Source organism: Monomorium pharaonis, chromosome 1 (assembly GCF_013373865.1).
Source record: "Monomorium pharaonis isolate MP-MQ-018 chromosome 1, ASM1337386v2, whole genome shotgun sequence".
Lineage (NCBI taxonomy): Eukaryota > Metazoa > Arthropoda > Insecta > Hymenoptera > Formicidae > Monomorium > Monomorium pharaonis.
The window spans coordinates 24037676-24061660 of record NC_050467.1 but is presented as its reverse complement, the minus strand read 5'-3'; the positions used below and the strand labels follow the sequence as shown (position 1 = coordinate 24061660).

General features: G+C 33.5%; 4 protein-coding genes across 4 annotated transcripts; 2 read left to right on the top strand and 2 right to left on the bottom strand.

The window, feature by feature from the left end:
* The first annotated feature begins 11 nt into the window (after nucleotides 1–11).
* LOC105833052 lies at nucleotides 12–1944 on the top strand. Its single transcript, XM_028192261.2, is given in 6 exon segments — nucleotides 12–198; nucleotides 383–498; nucleotides 597–720; nucleotides 804–1004; nucleotides 1007–1053; nucleotides 1055–1944. Coding segments are annotated over 4 exon segments (552 nt in total). The 5' UTR covers nucleotides 12–198; nucleotides 383–498; the 3' UTR covers nucleotides 1235–1944.
* Nucleotides 1658–17834, top strand: LOC105838528. Its single transcript, XM_036289882.1, has 6 exons — nucleotides 1658–1730; nucleotides 3102–3155; nucleotides 14754–15043; nucleotides 16261–16689; nucleotides 16770–16995; nucleotides 17366–17834. Exons 1-6 carry the CDS (start codon nucleotides 1658–1660, stop codon nucleotides 17665–17667), a joined length of 1374 nt encoding a protein of 457 aa, XP_036145775.1. The 3' UTR covers nucleotides 17668–17834.
* Nucleotides 4539–12247, bottom strand: LOC105838527 (cytochrome P450 4C1). The gene is made up of 12 exons (XM_012684159.3): nucleotides 11276–12247; nucleotides 11037–11205; nucleotides 9986–10166; nucleotides 9691–9800; nucleotides 8953–9043; nucleotides 7597–7791; nucleotides 6959–7025; nucleotides 6641–6767; nucleotides 6449–6533; nucleotides 6256–6368; nucleotides 5908–6145; nucleotides 4539–5359 (listed from the first exon to the last, which is right to left on the bottom strand). The coding sequence occupies exons 3-12, from the start codon at nucleotides 10155–10157 to the stop codon at nucleotides 5019–5021; spliced, it is 1539 nt and encodes a 512-aa protein (XP_012539613.1). The 5' UTR covers nucleotides 10158–10166; nucleotides 11037–11205; nucleotides 11276–12247; the 3' UTR covers nucleotides 4539–5018.
* LOC105838531 (aldo-keto reductase family 1 member B1) lies at nucleotides 17640–23979 on the bottom strand. Its single transcript, XM_012684163.3, has 5 exons — nucleotides 23256–23979; nucleotides 21490–21969; nucleotides 20817–21023; nucleotides 18024–18172; nucleotides 17640–17915 (listed from the first exon to the last, which is right to left on the bottom strand). The coding sequence occupies exons 1-5, from the start codon at nucleotides 23322–23324 to the stop codon at nucleotides 17873–17875; spliced, it is 948 nt and encodes a 315-aa protein (XP_012539617.1). The 5' UTR covers nucleotides 23325–23979; the 3' UTR covers nucleotides 17640–17872.
* Nucleotides 23980–23985: the final 6 nt, after the last annotated feature.

Sequence of the window (23985 nt, the reverse complement as noted above, 5' to 3'; positions counted from 1 at the left end):
ATGTGCATGACTTTTTGGGTCTCTTCTATGCTATGCCATAATTATTTAGTTCTGTTTCATGCTATGTTTGTGAGCAACGAACGAGGAATATCGTCGGGATGGCCAGCAGACAGTCGTACAGTATCGTGGAATATTACACGGAGTACGAGGGCTATCGGTGTGGCTACTGCAAGAGCTCTACCACGAATTTCAGTTACGGTGAGCACGAAAATACTATCCTCCCAATCGCCGTTTCGCGACACCTCGTTTCTCGAGAGAGTCTCAGATATATTTTCACGTCGCTCTGAAACGGGCCACGTTATCTCGTGAAAAATTGTTGAGAAGCAAGCCGAAACTCTGACTAAGTTTGAATCTAACACAAATCATTATTTTTCGTACGCAGGTATGTGGGCGCACACGTTGACGATGCAAAACTATCAAAGTTTGATTGACAGGGATTGGAGACAGAGCTGCTATTGTTATAAACCCAGGATGAATCAGATCTCAGTATACCATTAGGTAATATTATCGACTCCCAAGTTTTAGAGAGAAATGATTTTGCACTTTGAGTGAGAGTAATTAAAGTGACACATTAACAACATGAATAATCATTTTAGATGCTAAATTTTAGAATATCAAAGTCTCAGAAAAAAATTCTAAAATGCATGACTAAATTTTTGAAAAATAGATTGACGAATGATAATTCTGGAGGTACAAATGAAGATCAACAAGATAATAAAGGTAAAATTTTTAGAATGTTGATCTATGTTTATAATAATTTATGTGAGATATATAATTCACCAGCTCTATATTTATAAGCATAGATATAAGCAATGAAGAGGCATTAAACTATCCTAAACATTTGACAAAAGCGCAGAAAGATAAATCTCCGATTGATGTTTCATCCATTGATGATGAAGTCTGTGGAAGATTGTCCATTAATTCAGTGAAAATGGAAACTCAGAAAAAATTGACTTCTGCATTGAGTAGCGATCAAGCGCAGTTAACAAATTCCAACAGCAAAAATACATTAGAAGTGAGATCACGGATGTGGTACCTTGCAAGAAGGCCAAATTTATTATGCATACAACATAAGAAAAATAAGTTGCTGGCTCAAGGTAAATCACAGAGTGAAATCGAGCTTATTATAAAAGAAAAGAAACAACAAAATTACGTTAAGAAGGAAATGGAAGAATTGTTCGAGGAAGTATACACTAGAGTAAAGAAGTTAGAGGTAATACAATATCAACATTAAACTTCCAAACTTTAGTCTTTATTAGATGTTTTCTAATTCTTATTACTTATGAAATAGATGTTTTTTTTATTTATTGCATGTTTTTAATATGGTTCTCTTTTCTCCAATTTTTATCATATTAAAAATAGGTAGTAAAATAAGTTGAAAATTTAATAATAGCTGTAAATATTTGTTAAATAATGCTATTATTAAACTGGCTCTATATTAAAGGTTTAATGTGTTACATGTTTAATTACATTGCAACCACGAAATTGAATTATATCATTTTTCTGTTTCTATTTTACTCGATTTTGATCTGATTATAAACTAATCGCAATGAGTTTACGTGTATCTTATTACAATAGTTATTTTCTTCTTTGTCCAAATAGAGATTATTGTTAAGTTATTTATTTTTGTAAATTGAGATTGATTTGAACTGCCCCAATGAGCTCCGAATACCTAAAGATTTCGAAAGAATCTTATGAGCTTTACAAAAAGTATCAGAACACTGTACATGGTGTGTCGTTTGATAAACTCACAGAGCAATTTTTCTAAATCATATTGTTTAACATCTATCGTATTTAGGTAAAACTATCCCTACTTTCGATTTAAATTACACATTTTTTACTGTCAGAATGTTAAGTTTAAAGTTTTATAAGTTTTGCATTGTAATTATAAGAGCAAAATGTATTGGATATTTGGTATTAGAGATATAAAATTTCAAAATATAAGCTTTTACTTTTCTTTACATTATGAAATTATTGCTCCATCTACGAGATCTATTCAGCATTAGAAAAATACGCTTACCATTTGAATTAATTTCTTATTAATTGTTTCAGTATTGAAAGATTCTGATATGCTATTGCAATTATTTTTATTTAAGGCGTGACGAATATTAATGAAAAACCAAGTATTTAATTAATCAATCATGATGATATTTTTCTTTTAAAATAGAGCAATATTTTATCTCACATCACGTTTATCACATATCATTTTGTTCCACCTATACATGATATAAATTCAAATAATTGATTTGATAAAAATTCACTCACCGATTGCTGTCGCTGCTCCTGCTGCTGCTCCTGCTACATTCCTTTTCCGGAATACCGAGTCGCTCCATGGATGCCGTTTTCTGCTGACATCATCCTGCTATTCTCGAATCGCACATTAATAACGATCGCCCGATACTTTATTCGGCACTCCCGATATTACGGATATTGTAGCACACATATCACACACGAGTAAAACGTAAACCGCGCGCGAGAATTTCACTTGGCGCGACCGTTATACATTTGAAAAAATACGTGAAGAGGACGGCTCGTCTGTTAGCGCGACGGCATTCTCAAAACCACTCAACACCGTACCTGCGCACAAATGAATACGCGAGCACGCACGGAGTCGACAGAGCGTCTGATGCGTCTGACCGGCGGCGCTGGAGCGGCGTACGTGACTGGGGAGCGCGGAGCAACGGAGCAACATGGCGGCAGCGACGCAGGCGCGGCGAGCGGCGCCGACTAGCGCCGAGTACCGCCGAGTCTGCCTGCCAGCAGTCACGTACGCCACTCCAGCGCCGGTCGGACGTTCTGTTGACTCTGGCGTGTCTCGCGTATTCATTTGTGCGCAGGTACGGTGTTGAGTGGTTTTGAGAATGCCGTCGCGCTAACAGAGCTGTCCTTTTCACGTATTTTTTCAAATGTATAACGGTCGCGCCAAGTGAAATTCTCGCGCGCGGTTTACGTTTTACTCGTGTGTGATATGTGTGCTACAATATCCGTAATATCGGGAGTGCCGAATAAAGTATCGGGCGATCGTTATTAATGTGCGGTTCGAGAATAGCAGGATGATGTCAGCAGAAAACGGCATCCATGGAGCGACTCGGTATTCCGGAAAAGGAATGTAGCAGGAGCAGCAGCATCAGCAGCAAGAGCAGCGACAGCAATCGGTGAGTGAATTTTTCAATCAAATCAATTATTTCAATTTATATCATGTATATGTGGTATTGCGCATTTGTAGAACACGATTATGCACATTTGCATAAAACAGATTTAAAATATTTAATGGTCTAGCAGAATCAAATAATCGTGGACATAGCATAGAAGAGACCCAAAAAGTCATGCACATTATCTACAGGATTCATAGATATTTGAATACATAATTCAATGTGCACATAGAGGCGCTGATGGATGAAAACATCTAAAACGACGCGATAACCGCTTTTAGGTTAATTCCTCTCTGTCAATATTAAATTAGTTTTTTTATTCATTTGCTTTGCTTGAAATCACTTGAAATTTCTGTTGTTATACTTGAAACACGTGAACCTCCCTTCACGCGAAGATCGAAATTACCGACATGGAGTGCACGTGCACACTTGTTGGTTATACATAATTTTGAGTTTAGGTTATCTTGATAGCTTGAATTACAATTTTCAATCGGATTATCAATTGTGCGAAATTTGAAGAAAGAGTAATGTCGGCCGCGACACCCGAATTAAAGAATCGGAAAGAGCATAACCGTAAACGGAAGGAGCTTCGGAGACAATGGAGGGAAGAGAAATTGGCGAAGAGAGCCAGAAAGGAGGAGCTGCAGATTCCTCTCTGGTTCCATTCCCCTAGCGAGCTTATACAGGATATGTTACATATTAATACTGTTTAATAAAAAAGTAAGGAAATTTTATTAAAATTACAATTAATTTTTGATGAGATGGTAACAAAAAATTGTAGATATTCTATTGAATTAACAAAACTGAACGAAAAAGCATAGATACTTAGCTGTATTGACAAATTAATATTATTTTATTGCAATTCATAAAGTTTTGATAAAATTACTAGTTAAAATATTCTAAAATAAATACAAATAAATTCAACAAAGTTATCAAAAGATCATCAAAAGTATATCAAAATTTCATACAAATTTCATTAAAATCCCCATCAAAGATATATATGTTTCACTTCAATAATCATTTGTTGAAAATCTGTAGCTACATTAATGAACAAGGGCCCGATTCTCCTTACAAAAAAATTTTGTGTATGAAAATAATGCTGCATGTATTTACCAATTGGTATATGTACTTTGTATTCTAAAAAATATATATATATATACGTATATATATAAATTTACAGTGTAATTTTTGTGTCACAATTTCATTTGAATTCGAAAATCAAGCCTCAAGCTTATATAATTTCTTTATACTTCTTTATACTGGAATACAACTATAATAATATCCTGCTAACAACGGAATGGTCTTACTTTTGAGATGAATTTGCATTATAAGTTACTTTTATATATTGTCTATGTAAATCATGTAATTTTAAGTACATTATAAAAATACATTTTTTTACTAGGCTAGTAACATTTTATTTCTAAAAGAACTTGTACATGATATATGCAGCACGCCCATTTGTGTAAAAACATCTAATTTATCACAATATTTTGAATCAAAATTCGATTTCAATGTATTATTGATATATTGATTATGAACTAATTCTCAACAGCGAGAAGAAACGTTAAAACATAATGAAAGAAATTATTATTTAAACAGCTATGTATATAGCACCCCAAGTTGGAATCAGAGAATAAGTTCCTCCAAAATCAATTATTTTAATTTAGTCTAATTATATTTACTATCCAGAAACATAACTCTGCGTTTTGGCGTGCTCCGTGGCACATCATATGCAAGATTATTATGCATTACGTACATATGCAATGGATAACGCAAAAAACTTACTAAAATTATATATATATTTTTTTATTAATCTTTTTATAAAAATTGCTTTTTTAATAAAAAAGCATGTATTTACTAAAATGTTTATTTCTTTGGCGTAAAGTGCATAAGTACTTCTTCGTTTGGTCGCAAAATAAGAGAGCCTCCGTACACAATCGTGTCGAGCGTTTTCACGCTTTTCACCCTCCACTTTCTGAGAACAGCAGTCAATACGATTTTCTCTTCGAGTAAAGCAAATCTCTGACCTATACAGTTTCTCGGTCCAGCACTAAACGGAACGTAGGCATACGGATTTCTATGCTTCGAGTTTTCCGGAAGAAAGCGATCCGGATCAAACTTCATTGGATCCGGCCAAACCTCCGAACATCGATGTGTCAATATAATTGCCAATATGACTTCGGTACCTTTTGGAATCGTATAGTTATCTAAATTAAAAGATATAAATTAATTATATGCTATATTGAGTGTCTATAAAAAATTGATTCATTATCCTGTCGACATAAATATTTTTATAAAAATTAAACTTTAAGTGAGATTTTATATATATATATATATATATATATATATATATATATATATATATATGTATATAATTTTTTACTTATAAGCGCGCGCGTATGTGTGTAATGTTAAGTTTAATACAAAAAATAGTTCACAACTAGTCAATTCTTATTTTTTGTTGCTAAAAATAAAATCCGCAAAATAAAATTACTGTGTCACATTACATTTTTGAGAAAATTGAACGGTGTAAAAAATAAGGCGTTTTCCAGCAAATGACACAGAAAAACGCAGTGTGACATGGTAAATCATTTCGTTATTGTTTAACATTGACAAACAACAAGGATGAAATAATTTATTGTATAACACTACGTCTGTGTCACTTGCTGGAAAACGCTCACAATTTAAAAAAATTAACAGAGCAAATTTCTTAAAACTTTTATCTTAAATTAAAGTAAATAAAGCTATATCTTACCCAATTTTACATCTTCTTCCAGTTTTCTCGAGATTATAGGTACACTTGGAAAAATGCGAAGCGTCTCCTTTATAACTCTGTCGAGATACTTTAATTGCGACAGCTCCTTCATACTGGCTGGTTTTTCCGAATCTCCGAAAACCTCTTTGAGTTCTTCATGAACTTTTTCCTGTTGCTCGAGGTTATTGCCCAAGAGAAAAAGTGCCCAGGTCATCGCGACCGCGGTTGTGTCGTGTCCCTATTATCATTTTCATATTACATTACAGATACATCGAATTGAATACTAATAAAAGAAAATTTTGTATTGAAACAATTGGAAAAGTTAAATTTTAATTCCGAACTTCTTACCTCAAACATGAACGTGTCAACTTGCGCTCTCAACTCATCATCGGTTAAGGGATTGTTGTCTTTCGCATTCTGATCTAATAATAAATCTAGGAATGCTTTCCTCTTCCGCTTACCTAATGCAGCCAATTTTATTAAATAAGCGAAAAAAGAAAGAAATATGTAAAAGATATGTAATTATAATTTATAATAATACCTATGTTAAATTCATTGTCCTCATTTTCAATCTCTGATGTATTACCGTTTTGTAATTCTCGTTCAGCTTTTCTCTTACTTATTACCTAAAATTTATTGTGTTTATTGTAAATGTGTAAATTCTTTAAGCAAAATAATGTAAAAAAATTTATAGAAGTTTTGACATTATTTTAAATTTCTTTCATTTTTCTACCTCTATCGTAAATTTATGCAATGCATTAAGCGCTGATTTAAATTGTTTTCCTGAAGGCAATGAATAGTACAACGAATTAATCCAATACCACGGTCGAATTATTCGGTTCATTATTAACTTGGAAGCTCTAAAAATATCAAAGTACAATTAATATTTAATTTATTAACTTACGAATTAATTGTATATGTAATAAATGTATAATTATATAAAAATAATATAATTAATGTTTAAAGTTAATAACTGTTAATACTATTAAGTAATAAAATATTAATTATTTTATTAACAATAACAATAATAACAAAAATGTTAAAAACTAACGTATGTACTGTTGATGTATATTTGGTTGTGACTTCTTGAGCATGTATGTCCACACCCATTGCTGTTTCTGTAAAATAATTATTATTATTGTTGATAATACTTTTATCGTATAGATTATCTTTATAAGAATATAATACTGGACAGTATTAAATTGGCCAATAATTATTACTCATTTTTTGAAAGTACTAATAGTAGTGCTTATAATACTTAAAATAAGTATTGATTACTGGCCAATTTAATACTACAGTGTTACATTTTTGTAAGGGAAATGAAACTGATATTTATGACTCGTAAATATTATACAACGATTACAACAAAATCTGTTTTCTTAAAAAGAATCTTCTTAAATATACATTTTCTTATAAAGACACAAATTTACTGTTAAAATGCGATTTAATATATTCTTAATATTTTATTACTACTTTGGTAATATAATAAGAATTTGCTATTATAACGAAATAATTTGCACAAATTTGACAAAATTAATAGTGAATATAGATGAATATATTATTTAACTTTCCAGCAAAAATGTTTAATAAAATTAGAGTTGCAGTACCTAAAATGTATTGTGTTAATAAATGTCTTTCGCGAGAAATGTTATATGTCATATATTATAAATTAAGAAAAATATACATTACCGCAAATAATATCAAGAGCAGCATTGATAATAAAAGGGAAAATATCAAAAGGTTTCCCTGAATTTTTCTCTATTTTTCTTTCAAGACACTTTGTTAGAATTTCTGCTTTTTCAGAAAGAACCACAGCAAATTGATCTAATATACTAAAATGAAACGTTGGCCCAATGAGTTTCCTGTCGTGAAACCATTGTTTCCCTAAAGCAGCATTAAAATAAAACATGTTTGCATTATAAAAATGTTGTAAAAATAAAGAAAGCTGCAAAGTTTTAATTTAAAAACATGTAGTCTTGTTATCTCTTTAATTTTTAAACATTTTCTAAACGTATCCAATATTTTTTAACCGTCAAGCACTGATAAGAAACGTCTCAACAGAAACGTTTTTAAAACCATAGTTAAAAAAAACATATTTTTCACGTTGCTATAGATGGAATAAAAATTAATTTTTTAATTTAAAATTATATATACATGTATATAGGAAAAGATAATAATATGACTATCCAATTACACGCGCGCCTGTATGTGTATGTGTATAAAACGTTTTTGAAACAATAGTGGTAGTACGTTAAAGTTTAAAAAGAATAATGAAGAAGTATATGTGTAATTAAAAATTTCGAAATACTTGAAACTAAAAATTTTTGTAATAAACGGCTATTGTATATATTGTTATATTAGCGCCACTTACGTAATGGCAGACTGCTAAACAAATATATAATTCCATAAGTATATATAATGCATTCACACATACACACACACATACGCGCGCGTGTAAATGCATTATTTTATTAAATCTATAAAAAAATAAATTTAATGGATAAAGGAAAAAAACGAATTTTAACCATCTCTTAAACGTTTTTTTTTTTTTTTTTCTATTAAAAAGATGTTTCCCTAAACGTTTTTCAAGTAGACATTTTTACCAATTGGAAACGTTTCCAATAGTCAATTACGAAACGTTTCGAGGAAACACTTGTAAAATGTTTTTAAAATGAGTATCTGCTTGAGTTTTTGTTTGTCCTTTATATCGATAATGAAAATTAGCAAGTAAATAAGACAAAGTTTCAAGAAAACTACAGTTTTCTAGCAATATCTCTAGCGACATGAATAATCAGTATGAATATATAGTCATGAAAATATTTAGATACCACTAAGGACTAAAACGTATTTTCAGTGTTACGTTAGAATGCAAATGCACATGTATCTGTATTAGACAAGAAAAAGAAAAAATAAGTAAAACAGTTTTTAACAGCTTTATCTATTTAGATAAATTAAAGTAAAGCAAATAAAATGTATTTTTATTATGATTTTAAATGCATAAAAAATGTATAACAGATAAATAATATGATTTTATTATGCATTTACCTGTAGAAGTCAAAAGTCCGTAGCCCAACCATTCTGTCAGAAGATTATAAATCATCCCTTTTGTGATATTTACAGTGCTTGGAAAAATAAGCTGTAAATGTTTGAAAAAGACGTAATAATATCTAATAATATTCAAAGAAAGTATATAACACATTTTTAATAACATAATTAATGTATTTCATGCTGTTGCAACAAATTTTGTTACAAACACTAAAAAGACTAATTATGACTACTAATGCCATTTATCAAAAGCAGTTTTACTATATCTATAAATTATTTCACTATGACAAATAAATTTTTATTTAGAAATTTTTCATAAAATTAAATCAGATTTGTTAATATAAAGAAGTATATTTCAGAAAAAGTTTTCAATTTTTACAAACAAATTTATACGCAAAATTTCAACATTTTCTATTCTCTCTTTACTAATAAAACAAATATATTTACAATATACCAAATAATTAGTTATCCAGTAAACTTTCCCTTTTTAATTTCTATTAGACTGAAATTCAAATTAGGAATAAATTTTGGAATGTTTGAGAATGTTTCATACTATTACAATAAAAAAGATATTTTATCGTAATCGCTACAACAGTAAATGTTTATATGATATATTAAACAAAAGTCATTAAAATATCTTTTTTAAAAGACTTATGTCTATATTGGCAATTTTCTTTGAATTAGCGCAGAAATATAAAAAATAATGTTTTTTTATAACAAATTAAATTGAGTATTTACCTCTAAATATTCTGGTTTAAACACGTTAATAAAAGGTTTGCTTCCGATCCACTGTACAAATATCCCTTCTTTAGTAGTCTCCATATACGATATAAACCATTTTAGACGTTCTAACAATTATATTTATTAATATTTATATTATTTTAATTAATTACGCAAATTTAAATAACATATTTTTTTTAAGTTGTGTGCAAATATACAAACTAACTTGTACAAAAGAATAATAATTAGAATAATAATACTAAAAAAAGAATAAATAAAATCATATACACTTTCTACATATACACTTTCTTACCACAGTCCGATAGCTTTATTAGCTCAAATGCCGATCCAATAAAAGGATATCCATCGATTTGGGGAATATATTTAAGTTTCTGTCGAAGAACATACTGATGATGCACTATCGACAAAACTGCGAAAATCACAATAATGCAAAGAGTGCATAGTATCAAAAAGATGAGATCCATTCTCGTAATCTGTGAACATTTCACATAATTTACGTTACCAAATAAATAAATACATTATTAAAATTAATAAGACTAATATTATTAATATTATATCAAGAAAATTGCATTAATAATGTTTTCGCTGTTACTGTTTTTTTAATACTGATTAAAAATATTTCTCAAAGATACTTTTGCATTTGCGATAAAGTCATATACACAGAATACATTTTATGTTAAGAAAACTTATTAATAGAATTGAGTAGTCGATAAGGATAATCAATAAGAAATCTTTAATAGTTATCTCAACACTGTTTTAATAGATTTTTTAAATTAAATAATTCAGCAATAAATATTTTATGTAATACTTTTCCGCTGTATTTTTATAAAATCTTATTGTATAAAACACACACACATACCGTATTTATACGGTATTTAAAAACGTAAAAATACACATAAACTTAATATTTCAAAATATTATTTTAATATTTCTTGCTTAACTACAAAAATGTAAAAAAAAGTTATTAGTTTGACTTCATATGTAACTTATCAATCTCTATACTTAGTAAAATTTTCACAAAAAGTAAAATCTTTACTATGCCAATATCAAATTTTCTTTTATTTTGTGTAACTAAATTTTTGTTTAGAAAAATTATTATAAACATAGAACTGTATACATGAACAATAGAACATATTTAAAAATTGCTTTTTAAAAAAATCATCAGTATTTTTGTACATTTTTTATAATTCTTTTCTGTGTTTTAATACAAATTTTAGTTTTAATATAAATCGTTTAAAGTTGGTTTAAGGAAACTTACTACATTCTTTTATTCAATTTGGCAATCAATAATTTTAAACATTATAATTAATAATATTTAAAAAATATAAACTATTGGTACTTACTGTTTCTAATGCCAGAAGTTTGTATTTTTATATCACTTCAATATTTAACAGCACCTTTAATACGTGATTAAATATTTCAGCTTTGATATTTATTACGATTTATATTTTATGATTTGCATTTAAATATTACTTTATTTAATAATATATGCGATCTAATAAGCAATAATTTCTGTAAAGAAAAAATTATATTAAAAAAATAGTATTTTAAAAATTCCAAGGAAGATTATAAAAACTAATACCTCCTTCCATTCACAATTTAATCACGGAATAAGACTGCAAGTTTCGGAGTATCTTAATCTTTCATATATCTTTTTTATTTCACGATACTTAATCCTGCAATGATAAATACCCACGCGACGATTGGATAACCAAATCGAACACTTAATTTCATTTGAGTTCTCCAGTGTTTCTCATGTTTGCAAAATATTGCACTGTGAACGGCGCTTTTATAACTGACGTGATGGAATAGAAGCAACTACTTACATTTAAAAATGCGATAACGTGCATACCTAAGATACTATGTAGACAAACATGATGAAGGCTTGTCTCGGAGAACACAGAGGTGTAATCCCTATTTCCATCACGTCATAAGATATAATATACGTATGTAACTTCACTTTCATGATTACCTTCATCTTAATCGTCTTCATCATACTTAGAATTAATTATAAATTTCCTGCTTAACCGGTTCCGGCATCTCTCTCTCATTATGTAAACAATTTGATTTTTCTTCTTTATACTTTATTCCCATTTAAGGCAGAATTTGTGTATATTAATTTCTCGATGATGTATGATGATGTATCTCACGTTTATTTGATGATAAATTAATTTAGAATTATCTCTGATCTCTGATTAACTTATTGTTTTATTAAAATATATGTAGAAATAAGAAATATGTGTGCATCTCAATTTGTCACGATTGTATGTATGTGTATATGACATTTGCTATGATTGTATCACGACAGATCGCAATTATCATAACACGAATCGATGAATGTGAAAAATATTTTTGTCGATAATTGAAGACTAAACAAATTGTTGGACGCTTTAAACAGAAACGGAACTAGAATGTGTCGAACGAAATACTTGTCTCATGTAAAAAATTTGGAGCCAAAAAATGGTAGTATAAATTTCTAGATATTTTAATTTATTCACTACTAATAATAACTATACGTACTTACATATTGATTACATGTAATTGTCAGTAGTCGTTAGTAACAAAATTATATTAATAAATTAAGATACATATTCGATTAATTATTAATGTACATAATATATTATTAAGTACCAGTAACTATTATTATTTTTTATTATATTTGATATGCAAAAGAAATACTTTTGTTACTGAAAGGCATATTTTTTTCTCTTTTACCTTGAGCGGTGAAATGTCTGCTTCCGTTTCTTATGGCAAAGAAGCGTGGAAAAAATATAAAGATTCACAATCCGTCCATTACAATTAATTATATCAAAAAGGAAATTATGATATCAAGCAACATTATCAATAACTGTTGTGTCTAAAAGGAAGCGCTGACTTTTCTTATATATTACTCGTACGTTCAATCATAATTGCAATTTCATAGCATAACATGACGCAACAACGTTATTGAAATATTTCTTTTAACAAAGGCTGACTAATAAAGATTAATTGTGTATGTAATTTTTTCAAAACTTAATTAAGAATTTGAAACTGTATGGAAACAAATTTCAAACGCGATTTAAAAGATGAGAAAAGTTTTCGAACGAAGTAACTTGGCCTTTATTGAAAAATGTACAGTATTTTGATTAAATTGTTGTCGCGCTATCGCAAGTGTTATTATTGTGACTCAGTTATTATCATACCAACGTGGCTCGATGACATTACATTTGACAGGCGGCAGAGTAATCGATGTGGTCGGCGGTAGAGATGTGGGTAAAAATTCGCCAGGCCACAGGTGAAGAGCGTCCACAAACAACAATCCTATTAGGACACCGCGCAACAATGGCGCGAGTATGTTCGAGAGTCGGTTCCTGCTGGCTTTCTGCGGCCAGACAAACACAAGCCGGGAATCGCCTGTAACGAGAAGAGCGCTTTTTCAGTTTTTGTTTGCAATCTTAAGAAGAATATCTATCTTTGCTCCGTCACAGGTCACTTATTATCTACATGCAGCTAACATAACAGAGCTAATAATAGAATGCAATTTTATTTACTTTTCATTTCACTCACAAGTAGACTTTCGCTTGCTTTTTGACGAAAGTCAACCCGATTTACTCGAAGCAAAAACCTTACACAGAAAGAAAGGTTTTTGTTAAGGTATCCTAAAATTTATAATATATAAATGTTACGTAAAAATAATTTCTGTTGAAGGCATGATGAGTAACGGTGCAAAAATTTTAACATTTTGGCAGGCAATCTGATAATTTTAGACCTAACATTTAGATATTCTAGCAAAATCATTGTTGTCTGTATGATAGTTGCATTAAACAACATTCGACCTGTATTACGGCGAATGACCGACGAGGTAACGTGACGCGGACAGACGCCAACCGGTGCCCCGAAGACCCCATCGTAAAAGTGAGTCCTTCTCTTCCGGTAGCTGAAGACGCGGCCTCGTCGGCTCGATAGCGCGCGACACGCGAACTTCTCCTCCCAATTTGTGTAGGCGGACCCGGTGAAGGTGCTGCAGGTGCTCTCCTGAAGGGAAACGCTCGTTACAGTTACCAACGAGAAGTCATCGTCGTCTCGCCGCGTGCCCGGCTCCTCCAGTTTGCTGTGCGAATGTTAAATTTCTAGAAATAAGTCTTTCCCCGTTTTTTTTTTCCAAAAATAAGTCGCTGTTTTCTTTTAAAATGCCTTCATCAGAAAAGCGACACGAGATGTTCTCGTGTAATTATTTAGAAGTAATAAACATTTTAATGTATAACCTTTGCTATACATACATGTGAGATGAGGCAAAACGTAATGTCGTTTGCACGAAGTGTTATGTAAACCAAACGTTGCGCATCCGCCCGTTAACAATTACGAAAAGTCCTGAGTCATTTGATATAATCTCATACTCTTAAAAGAGTCGAGTAGCATCATTGTAGCTTTCTCCGCCGCACGTGCTCCAGATTTCAGATATCCCGATGATCTTTGTCCCCGACTTTCGCGATAATAACCCAATAATGTTCGATAACCATTTATATTATTCTACTTATCGCCCAAGAGAGAACCAAAAAAAAACCGCTGTAACACTTAACTACAAAAGGCGGATTTGTGAATGAAAGCGTCAGAGGGAGAATTTGTCGAGGGTGTACGGACGTGTCAAAATGTTCTTTTGTTTAACACGCACTCGATCTCATTGTACAGAAGCTAATGCATACAATCATGATGTAACGCCGGTCTTCGGCGGAAGCAACTCGCTATTTCTACATTTTTTTTACACGCCAATTCAAAAGTCTCAAGTAGAAAACAATCTGCGAACTGTCCGTGCGACCGATTTCAATCTTCGTATATCTCGTTATCGTAATCAGAATGTCCACCAAAGCCGGTGAGTAACCTTGTCCTCGTAATTAACCGTTGGATTCATTAGTCACACGGATGCTTAATCGCGGAAGATAAATAAAAAGCCTTCGTGAAATAACAATAAAAATAAGAACCTATTCAAGGCGTAAAAAATTGGCCTTGGTTTCGATTGATTTACCTAAAAATATTCCGGCTGAAATTAAACAAAAAAGGCAATGACTTTTCTTTTGTGAAAGCGCATGACTCGCCGTTGGCGAACGTCACGTCCGAGATCGAGGAACGTCGGTGCGACCTGATCGGCCGCCATCGGGAGCTCAGGAACAAAGTCTCTACGATGGAACGCTCCATCCCGGCTCTGTTGGCGTACAACATGTGGATGACAGAGCGAGATTGTCGCGACGGGCCATACGACAAAGTACGAGAGATCATGAATAAGTTTTCGCCACAGCCGGACCCCGCCGACAGACTCCTTGGCGAATTGAAGAGCGCGGTCGACGGCCTGCACCAGGAAACGACACAGTTGCATGTACGATTGACATTCAACGATAAGAATCCGGGTAAATCTTGCCAGAGTACTTTTTTTAACGTGAAAATTATGTATCGCAATATTAGCGCGACTATTAGCGAATTATCGATGGTCTTCTTATAATTTCAGTATTCATATTTAAAATATTTTAAACATTGTTTTAAGCAACTATTTTAAATATAAATTTTTGAAAAGTAACATTTTTTAAATAATAATAATTAATGTTGCCTTGCTTCGTGTACATTTATTTCCAAAAACAAGATTTTTTTGTACATTAGCATCTAAAATATAGCTTCTAAATTTAAAATTAGCTTTCTGGCAGGTCAGTAGCTGCAAGATAAAATGTCTTGATGTTGCAGTTATATTGCCAACAATTGTGCAGCAACTAATTGAAATAAACTCAAGGCAAGCATTATGTCTATTAGATTGAACTTATATGAATTCTATTTTTAACAATGGCAAATTGATAAATAGCAACATAGTGTCAGCATGAATTTGTTATCAATTTGTTGTTGCCATGTTGCTGTTATCGCAAATAATATTATGTATCATTATTCCTGACCATTTCCTTTTTTAAATGTTCTCAACTGATTGCGTGTATAAGTAATCATGTTGCTGAATTCGTAATGCGTTTTATTTCGATGTCAATAAATGTTTAGCAAATCCATAACAACACATGCAATGCATTTGCTCAAAATGCTACATCACGCTTGGTTAACTAAGAATATGCCACGTAATACATATCAAAATATTTCCGGACACTAGTTCCAAATTCTTATACAGAAATCAAAATAAATCAAGAAATTATGTTAATACATAAGAACATAACTATGAATAAAACATAGCTTTATAAAACATAATATGTAAAATATGTAATACATATTTTTAAAAATATGAAAAAAGCAGTTTTGGCGACTAAAATTTTGAAAAAAGATACATAAGAAAGAGAAAAAATTGTACTTCATTACTATAATATAAAACAAATTAAAAACTCTTTATAATTCCTAAGTTATAAGTCATTATGTGAAAAGTGGTGCAATTTTCTTTCACATATTACACGTGTTTAAAACATGTATTCAAAAGATATGTAAGCATACACAATTTCATCAAACCTTATCATCTAATAATCCTTAAAAAATCAAAAATTATCGCGAATGATACAGATTAATAATTCGTGCGACGAGAATTCACACAATCAACTTTCTATATTAATGCAGGACAAGATTATAGACGCGGATGTGAAACTGGAAGAAACTGGTATGGAGTTGGAGTCCCTGGAGCTGGTTAATAAGGAGATGGAGGAAAAATTAGCAGAATTGCGCAAAGAAATACAAAGGCGCAGTACACCCAGCCTGCATTCCATTCATTCGGAAGATCTCATATGTCTGGGAAAGATTCGTCAGCTCGCCGAGGAAGAGTTGAAACTGAAGAACTGTATCAGAGAATTGGAAAACAAGGAGTTCACGTACAGACGGCAAATGGGCAAGCTGTTGTCCTGCAAAAAATTTCAGCGGGACAACGGAAAAATGACGGAACGCGTGCAGGAGTCGAGGGAAACTGGTAAAAAGTTGTTCGATCCATCGGAAGATTGCACGCGAAATAAGTACTCCATAAAGAAGAAATATAATCTTGAAAATAAGAATCGAGTGAGTTTAGAAACGAGGGCGTAGATAATGCATTTATCTGTTCTCGATTCTGTACTTAATCTTCATATCCCCTGATTTAGAAGACTTGCTGCTCGTGTGCGACGTCAATAACTGCTTGGGGAAAATCGCGTCCACCACTTCCATGCTGCGTCCCTCTGGAACGTCATGTATCACGTGCGACCGCGAGTAAATCGCGCGATTGCATTTGTTGCAAATCTTGTCGACGAGTTTCTTCCACCGCATCCAGACCTACGTATTCGCCAAAGCCTCCCTACGAGTCTCTATTCGAGGTCGCCTCGAAAACAGGCATGTTCTCACAGGTCGATGCGTACCTGTTTTTTTTTTAATTTTATCACAAATATTCTTATCCTAGACGGCATCTCGTATTTAATCCTCAAAGATCGGCAGAATTTCATAAAAGTCACATGAGAGATGAAATAGATCTCAATCTTCTTAAATGTTTGCTGCGACGACACTATATTTAATTTTTTTTGTGAGAAAGAATTACTGAATAAAGTTTAAATAAGGAATAATTGATTTTCTTATAAAATTGTAATTTTAAAATAGTGAAAAAATTGAAGAGGCGCTGTCCTAGATATAACAAAAATTTAAAGAATTATAAATTCTGCTTTATATTAAAATTAATATGCAAATGGATAAATATATAAATTTCCAGATGTACCGCGACCATTTAAACAATTAACGCCACCTTCGGTGCCGTGTGATCCTAATAAAACGTGCAACGAGTGTACTAGTCCTGGCGCATGCAAGCAAATTAATGTCTACAGGTACAGTTGCGAAAAAAAAGTTCACAAAGACGAATTAATGATCATATGTGATTGCAGTGTTAGATCGTTGGGTGCTTTTCAATCAGTGCCATCGGAGATGCATTCGGGATCGGAAACAAATAACAGCAGTAGTGACGAGGAGTTTTGCGAATGTTGCTCCTGTGGTTGCGAAGTCGACGATTTATTGTAGCAATATTACTTAATATTTGAACTTTCAAATATATTCCTATTTCTTATGTTTATAAAATTATTATTATAAAGAAATATTATAAGAAAGATAATATCATTCACGTATGTTCCAATAATCGATAATAGTAATTTGAAAATGTGTTCTAATACAAAAAGTTCATTAGAAGATATACGCAAACATTGTATTAATCTGCTCACTTAACTATTTAAAATGGAATATTAAACGGATAATACGGACTAGCTTTTGACCTGAAAAGTAAGGAAAAAGATATTAATGTACAACTTAAAACACCTAAACCTTTGAACTGATGTAAAATGTTGTCTCCACAAATAATAATGACAATCAACAGTCCTTACCAAGGTCCTGGACAAATTCTTCCGTTGCAATCGAAGTTGTCAATATAAGCAATGTCTTCGGATGAAAGTTTAAAGTCGAATACTTCCATGTTCTGAGCAATTCGTGACTTGTTAATAGATTTGGGAATTACTATATGGCCACGATCCACCTGCACATTTTGTAATAATATATTACTAATGTATCAAGCTAAATTTTCATAAATATATTCATATAGCAAATTTTTAAATATCTTAAAAATTTTTAATTGTATTTAACACATTTAATTTGCAATTTAAAAAGAGAACTCTCTTCATTTATCCTATCTAAAAAAAGGCATGTAAAGTCGATTGCTCGCATTTCTCGAAGTTTATTATTGTCGCTTTTCCGCGATGCCGATTGGTTCTCTCGTTGCGCACACTTCGTGTTGCAAGAGTAGCTGTCATTGCAATTTTGACAGCTGTCAAATTTGTTAAATATTATTTATACATTTATTGTTGTAATTTATTTTTAAAAAGTAAAAAATAAAAAGTTAAGTAGCGCGCGCAAAGCGAGGAGGGAGCACGGAGTGAGCGAGTGAGTGAGGAGTGAGCGAGGAGGGAGCGAGGAGTGAGAGAGGAGTGAGCCAGGAGTAAGCCAGGAGTGAGCCGGGAGTGAGCCGGGAGTGAGCCGGGAGTGAGCCGGGAGTGAGCCAGGAGTGAGCGAGGAGTGAGCCGAGAGTGAGCGAGGAGTGAACCGGGAGTGAGCGAGGAGTGAGCCGGGAGTGAGCCAGGAGTAAGCCGGGAGTAAGCCGGGAGTGAGCCGGGAGTGAGTCAGGAGTAAGCCAGGAGTGAGCCAGGAGTGAGCGAGGAGTGAGCCGGGAGTGAGCGAGGAGTGAACGAGGAGTGAGCCGGGAGTGAGCCAGGAGTGAGTCAGGAGTAAGCCAGGATTGAGCCAGAAGTGAGCGAGGAGTGAGCCGGGAGTGAGCGAGGAGTGAGCCGGGAGTGAGCCAGGAGTAAGCCAGGAGTGAGCCGGGAGTGAGTCGGGAGTGAGTCGGGAGTAAGCCAGGAGTGAGCGAGGAGTGAGCCGGGAGTGAGCGAGGAGTGAGCCGGGAGTGAGCGAGGAGTGAGCCGGGAGTGAGCCGGGAGTGAGCCGGGAGTGAGCCGGGAGTGAGCCGGGAGTGAGTCAAGAGTAAGCCAGGAGTGAGCCGGGAGTGAGCGAGGAGTGAACGAGGAGTGAGCCGGGAGTGAGCCGGGAGTGAGCCGGGAGTGAGTCAGGAGTAAGCCAGGAGTGAGCCAGAAGTGAGCGAGGAGTGAGCGAGGAGTGAGCCGGGAGTGAGCCAGGAGTAAGCCGGGAGTGAGCCGGGAGTGAGTCAGGAGTAAGCCAGGAGTGAGCCAGGAGTGAGCCGGGAGTGAGCCAGGAGTGAGCCGGGAGTGAGTCAGGAGTAAGCCAGGAGTGAGCCAGGAGTGAGCGAGGAGTGAGCCGGGAGTGAGCGAGGAGTGAGCCGGGAGTGAGCCAGGAGTAAGCCGGGAGTGAGCCGGGAGTGAGCCAGGAGTGAGTCGGGAGTAAGCCAGGAGTGAGCCGGGAGTGAGCGAGGAGTGAGCTGGGAGTGAGCGAGGAGTGAGCGAGGAGTGAGCCGGGAGTGAGCCGGGAGTGAGCCAGGAGTAAGCCAGGAGTGAGCCGGGAGTGAGCCAAGAGTGAGTCAGGAGTGAGCCGGGAGTGAGCGAGGAGTGAGCCGGGAGTAAGCCAGGAGTGAGCCGGGAGTGAGCCGGGAGTGAGTCAGGAGTGAGCCGGGAGTGAGCCAAGAGTGAGTCAGGAGTGAGCCGGGAGTGAGCGAGGAGTGAGCCGGGAGTGAGCCAGGAGTAAGCCAGGAGTGAGCCGGGAGTGAGTCGGGAGTGAGTCGGGAGTAAGCCAGGAGTGAGCGAGGAGTGAGCCGGGAGTGAGCCGGGAGTGAGCCAGGAGTGAGCCGGGAGTGAGTCAGGAGTGAGCCGGGAGTGAGCGAGGAGGGAGCGAGGAGGGAGCGAAGAGTGAGCGAGTGAGTGAGCGAGGAGTGAGCGAGGAGGGAGCGAGGAGGGAGCGAGGAGTGAGCGAGGAGGAAGCGAGTGAGTGAGCGAATAGTGAGCGAGTGAGTGAGCGAGGAGTGAGCGAGGAGTGAGTGAGGAATGAGCGAGGTGTGAGCGAGGAGTGAGCGAGGAGGGAGCGAGGAGGAAGCGAGTGAGTGAGCGAGTGATTGAGCGAGGAGTGAGCGAGGAGGGAACGAGGAGGGAGCGAGGAGGAAGCGAGTGAGTGAGCGAGGAGTGAGCGAGAAGTGAGCGAGGAGGAAGCGAGTGAGTGAGCGAGGAGTGAGCGAAGAGTGAGCGAGTGAGTGAGTGAGTGAGTGAAAAAGGGCGGGAGGGAGGGAGCAAACGAGCGAGCGTAACTAGATAAATATGTAGCTAGGTAGCTAGGTAGCTAGGTAGCAGTAAGTATGCAAGTAGGTATGTATGTTGGTCTGTATGTATGTAGGTAGGTATGTAGGTATGTATGTATGTATGTATGTATGTATGTATGTATGTATGTATGTATGTATGTATGTATGTATGTATGTATGTATGTATGTATGTATGTATGTATGTATGTATGTATGTATGTATGTATGTATGTATGTATGTATAATTAAACTTTACATTTTTTTATTCAAAATTGCAGAAGACGTTTGATTAATGTAAACGAAAGATAGAGAAAATCAAATTGCAATTATTATTATTTTTAAAGTAAAAAGTCAAATAGCGCGCGCGCAGCGCGCGCCTGTAATGTTCTAGTGTTTAAAAAAAGATATTAATATCTTAATAACATACTTGATAACGAATTAGTATTTGTGCGGGAGTCTTATTGTACTTCTGCCCGAACTTAATTAATTTCTTATCTTCCAATAATTTTGGCTCATCTGGCTTAGCCCATGGCCTCTGCGGTGATCCGAGTGGACTGTAAGCTGTAATAAGAATGTCTCTTTCCTTGCAAAATGCGGACAGTTTCTTTTGCGTTAAGTATGGATGACATTCAACCTAAGACAATATAAAAATAATAACATTAGTAATAAAGGTAATACTTTACATTTCTTATTATATGAATGTTTGCTTTGTAAAATGCATAAATCAACTGCTGATAAATATTAAAAAGGATTTTCTTTATCTTTCTTAAACTTCTGATTCTTCAAAATAATGTCCTATTTTGAAATAATTTATAAATTTACATAACAATGTAATTATATTGAATTAAAATGTAATTATTACTAGCAAATTTCTTTCAAATATAAGCATTTATTTATGAGATATGGATCTGTATCAGAGCGACCGACTCAACAAGTCGCGAATCTGAACTCTTATTTTGTTTTTATTTTCGTTTCTTATTTTGTAATCTTTATCGGAGATACAATGGACCACGTTTAAACGTCACTGGCAGATTTTTAAGTGAAGATCATCTCCAAGTTTATTATTATTATTATCATTATTATTACTGTAGTTTATTTACTTGATTCGTAACAGGTTTAACCGTCGCATTTTCAAGTAACCTGGTAATCTGCTCGGAATTAAAGTTACTGACGCCGATGTTTTTCGTCAGACCTTTGGACAGTACGTCTTCCATAGCTTTCCAAGTATCAAGATAATCTACGTCACTGAGTGCAACGTTACCATCAGGATTTATAGGATAAAGATCTTCACCCTCTTTGCATCCCAATGGCCAGTGAATTAAATAAAGATCTAAATAATCAAAATCAAAATCGGTTAGCGTTTTCTTGAGAGCTGGTTCAACTAGATGAGGACTGTGAAAAGTGTTCCACAGCTTGCTTGTAATAAACAGATCTTCTCTCTTCACAACGCCCTCCGTTATTTTTGTCTGGAAAGCAGCACCGATTTGCTTCTCATTGCCGTAAAATTGTGCACAATCGAAATGTCTATAGCCAAGATCAATAGCATCTTTTATAGTTTGTGTAATTTCTCCTGCTTCAGGCTGAAATTAAATTAAATTTACACTGTTTCTATGTTGTAATCAATTATCCTCTTCAAGAAAGATTTATATATAAAAGAATATTGAAGAATATATTAAATGGGAGCTTTTGTCATAAAAATAAGAAATAATTTTTAAAAATACTAATATATGACTCAGGACAATTATCTCACGTACAATTATCTCCTACTAGTATAAAATAAGAAATTCTAGATGAGCAATTATAAAATTGTGCTTGCACATTGTAAAAATAAATATATAAAGTGACAAAAATATCACATAGAGATTACAAATATTTATCGATGGTATAATTATATGATATTATAGATAAAAATTATCTACAATTACATTATAATCACATTATATTAGAATTCAGAAAGGTAAGGCTTGTACTGACAATAAATTGTAAAAATTAAAAAAAGAAAATAATTTAATAATAAATAAAATGTATATATATACTACAAAATAAAATACAAGTAGCAAGATTGTTTTTTTACCAATGTAAAAATAAACTTTTTTTATTTTGTTTAACTCCTAGCAGTTTTTGTTTTCCTTGAATATGTGAACACGTGTTCACATTATTCTTATCACAAAACATACTTAAACACTGCCTGAAGATTAAATATAAAACAGGGAATTATACATTTTCTTATCATCCATATGATATTCAGCCTAAGTTCTAAAAAATAATAATGCTAAAAAATTTAAATATTTTCAATTTTAATGGATGTGATGATGGATTTAAAGAAATGTGTAATTTCCTGCTTCACATATATTGTATATGTATTGTATATGTAATACTTTAATTTAAGCAGTGCTTACTTATACTCTAGTTTTGCGAAATATAAAATGCAAAATAATTTTTAGACACCCATTAAAAATAGGAAATTTTAAAAATAGATATTTTACAATGGTTTTTAAAATAAAAATTGTTATTTATATAAATATTAAGACTTTTATATTTAGATATTTGTTTAAAATTTATTATTTTATTATTTATTTTTCTTACTGCTATTAGTATTAGTGGCATCCTTATGTAATTAATATTTAATACTTCAATTAACTTTTTGCAAGAAAAATACATTGGAAATAAAAAATTATAAATACCATTTAAATCAAAATGTAAAATAGTTTCTAAAAAAATTTTAAATACAAAATGCATAAAAATAAGCATTTTATATTTTATATTTCTATTTTAAATGCATCTATTTCAAATAATGCACATCTCTAATTACATCATAATAAAAGATATCTAGATCAAATAAAAAAACACAACAAAAGACACTTGCCTCCCATGTGCCCAAGCCGAGAATCGGCACTTTGTTGCCATTGTAAAAATTCAGTTTCGGTACGTTCATCGTTCCGTCAATAATTCCAATATAATACACTGTACGAAATATTGGCACACAAAAGTAATCGTCAGTACGATCAACAATGCAATGTTTCGCCTCGTTTTCCTCTTTTTATAATCCACTAGTTCGGTAAAGGGGAATCAAAAGGTATCTACGTCACTTTTTTTCTCCAGGGAAGATCGAAAAAGTTCTAGTTGTTAGCAAACGTCGATCACTCTTTTTCTACTAAAACTTTACCTGACTTTACATTCTGCACGACCGAGCCACCGAATTATCAGTCGTCGTAAAATGGAAAAAGTAGGAATTTATTTTCCCGATAATTGCGTTTAGTTCACTCAAAATGGAATAAAACTCAAACAATATGATATATGACCATGTTTTAGTATTGTTTACGTATATAAAAATAATATTATAAAGATATATAATAAAAGATATAAGATATAATATTATTTATATATTCACACAGATTATATGACTCTAGATCGCTGGTTTTAGAGCCTGGAAAGTTATTGTCACGGCAGGATGTTTTAGAGATCTGATAAACACGTGCAAATGGTAAGAAGAATTTTGCGCGTGTTGTTTTTGCGATTGCAAAGTCAAGTAATTTAACATATAATTAACGCCGAAACATCTCTCAATTAGTAATAATAATTTGTTTTAATGACAT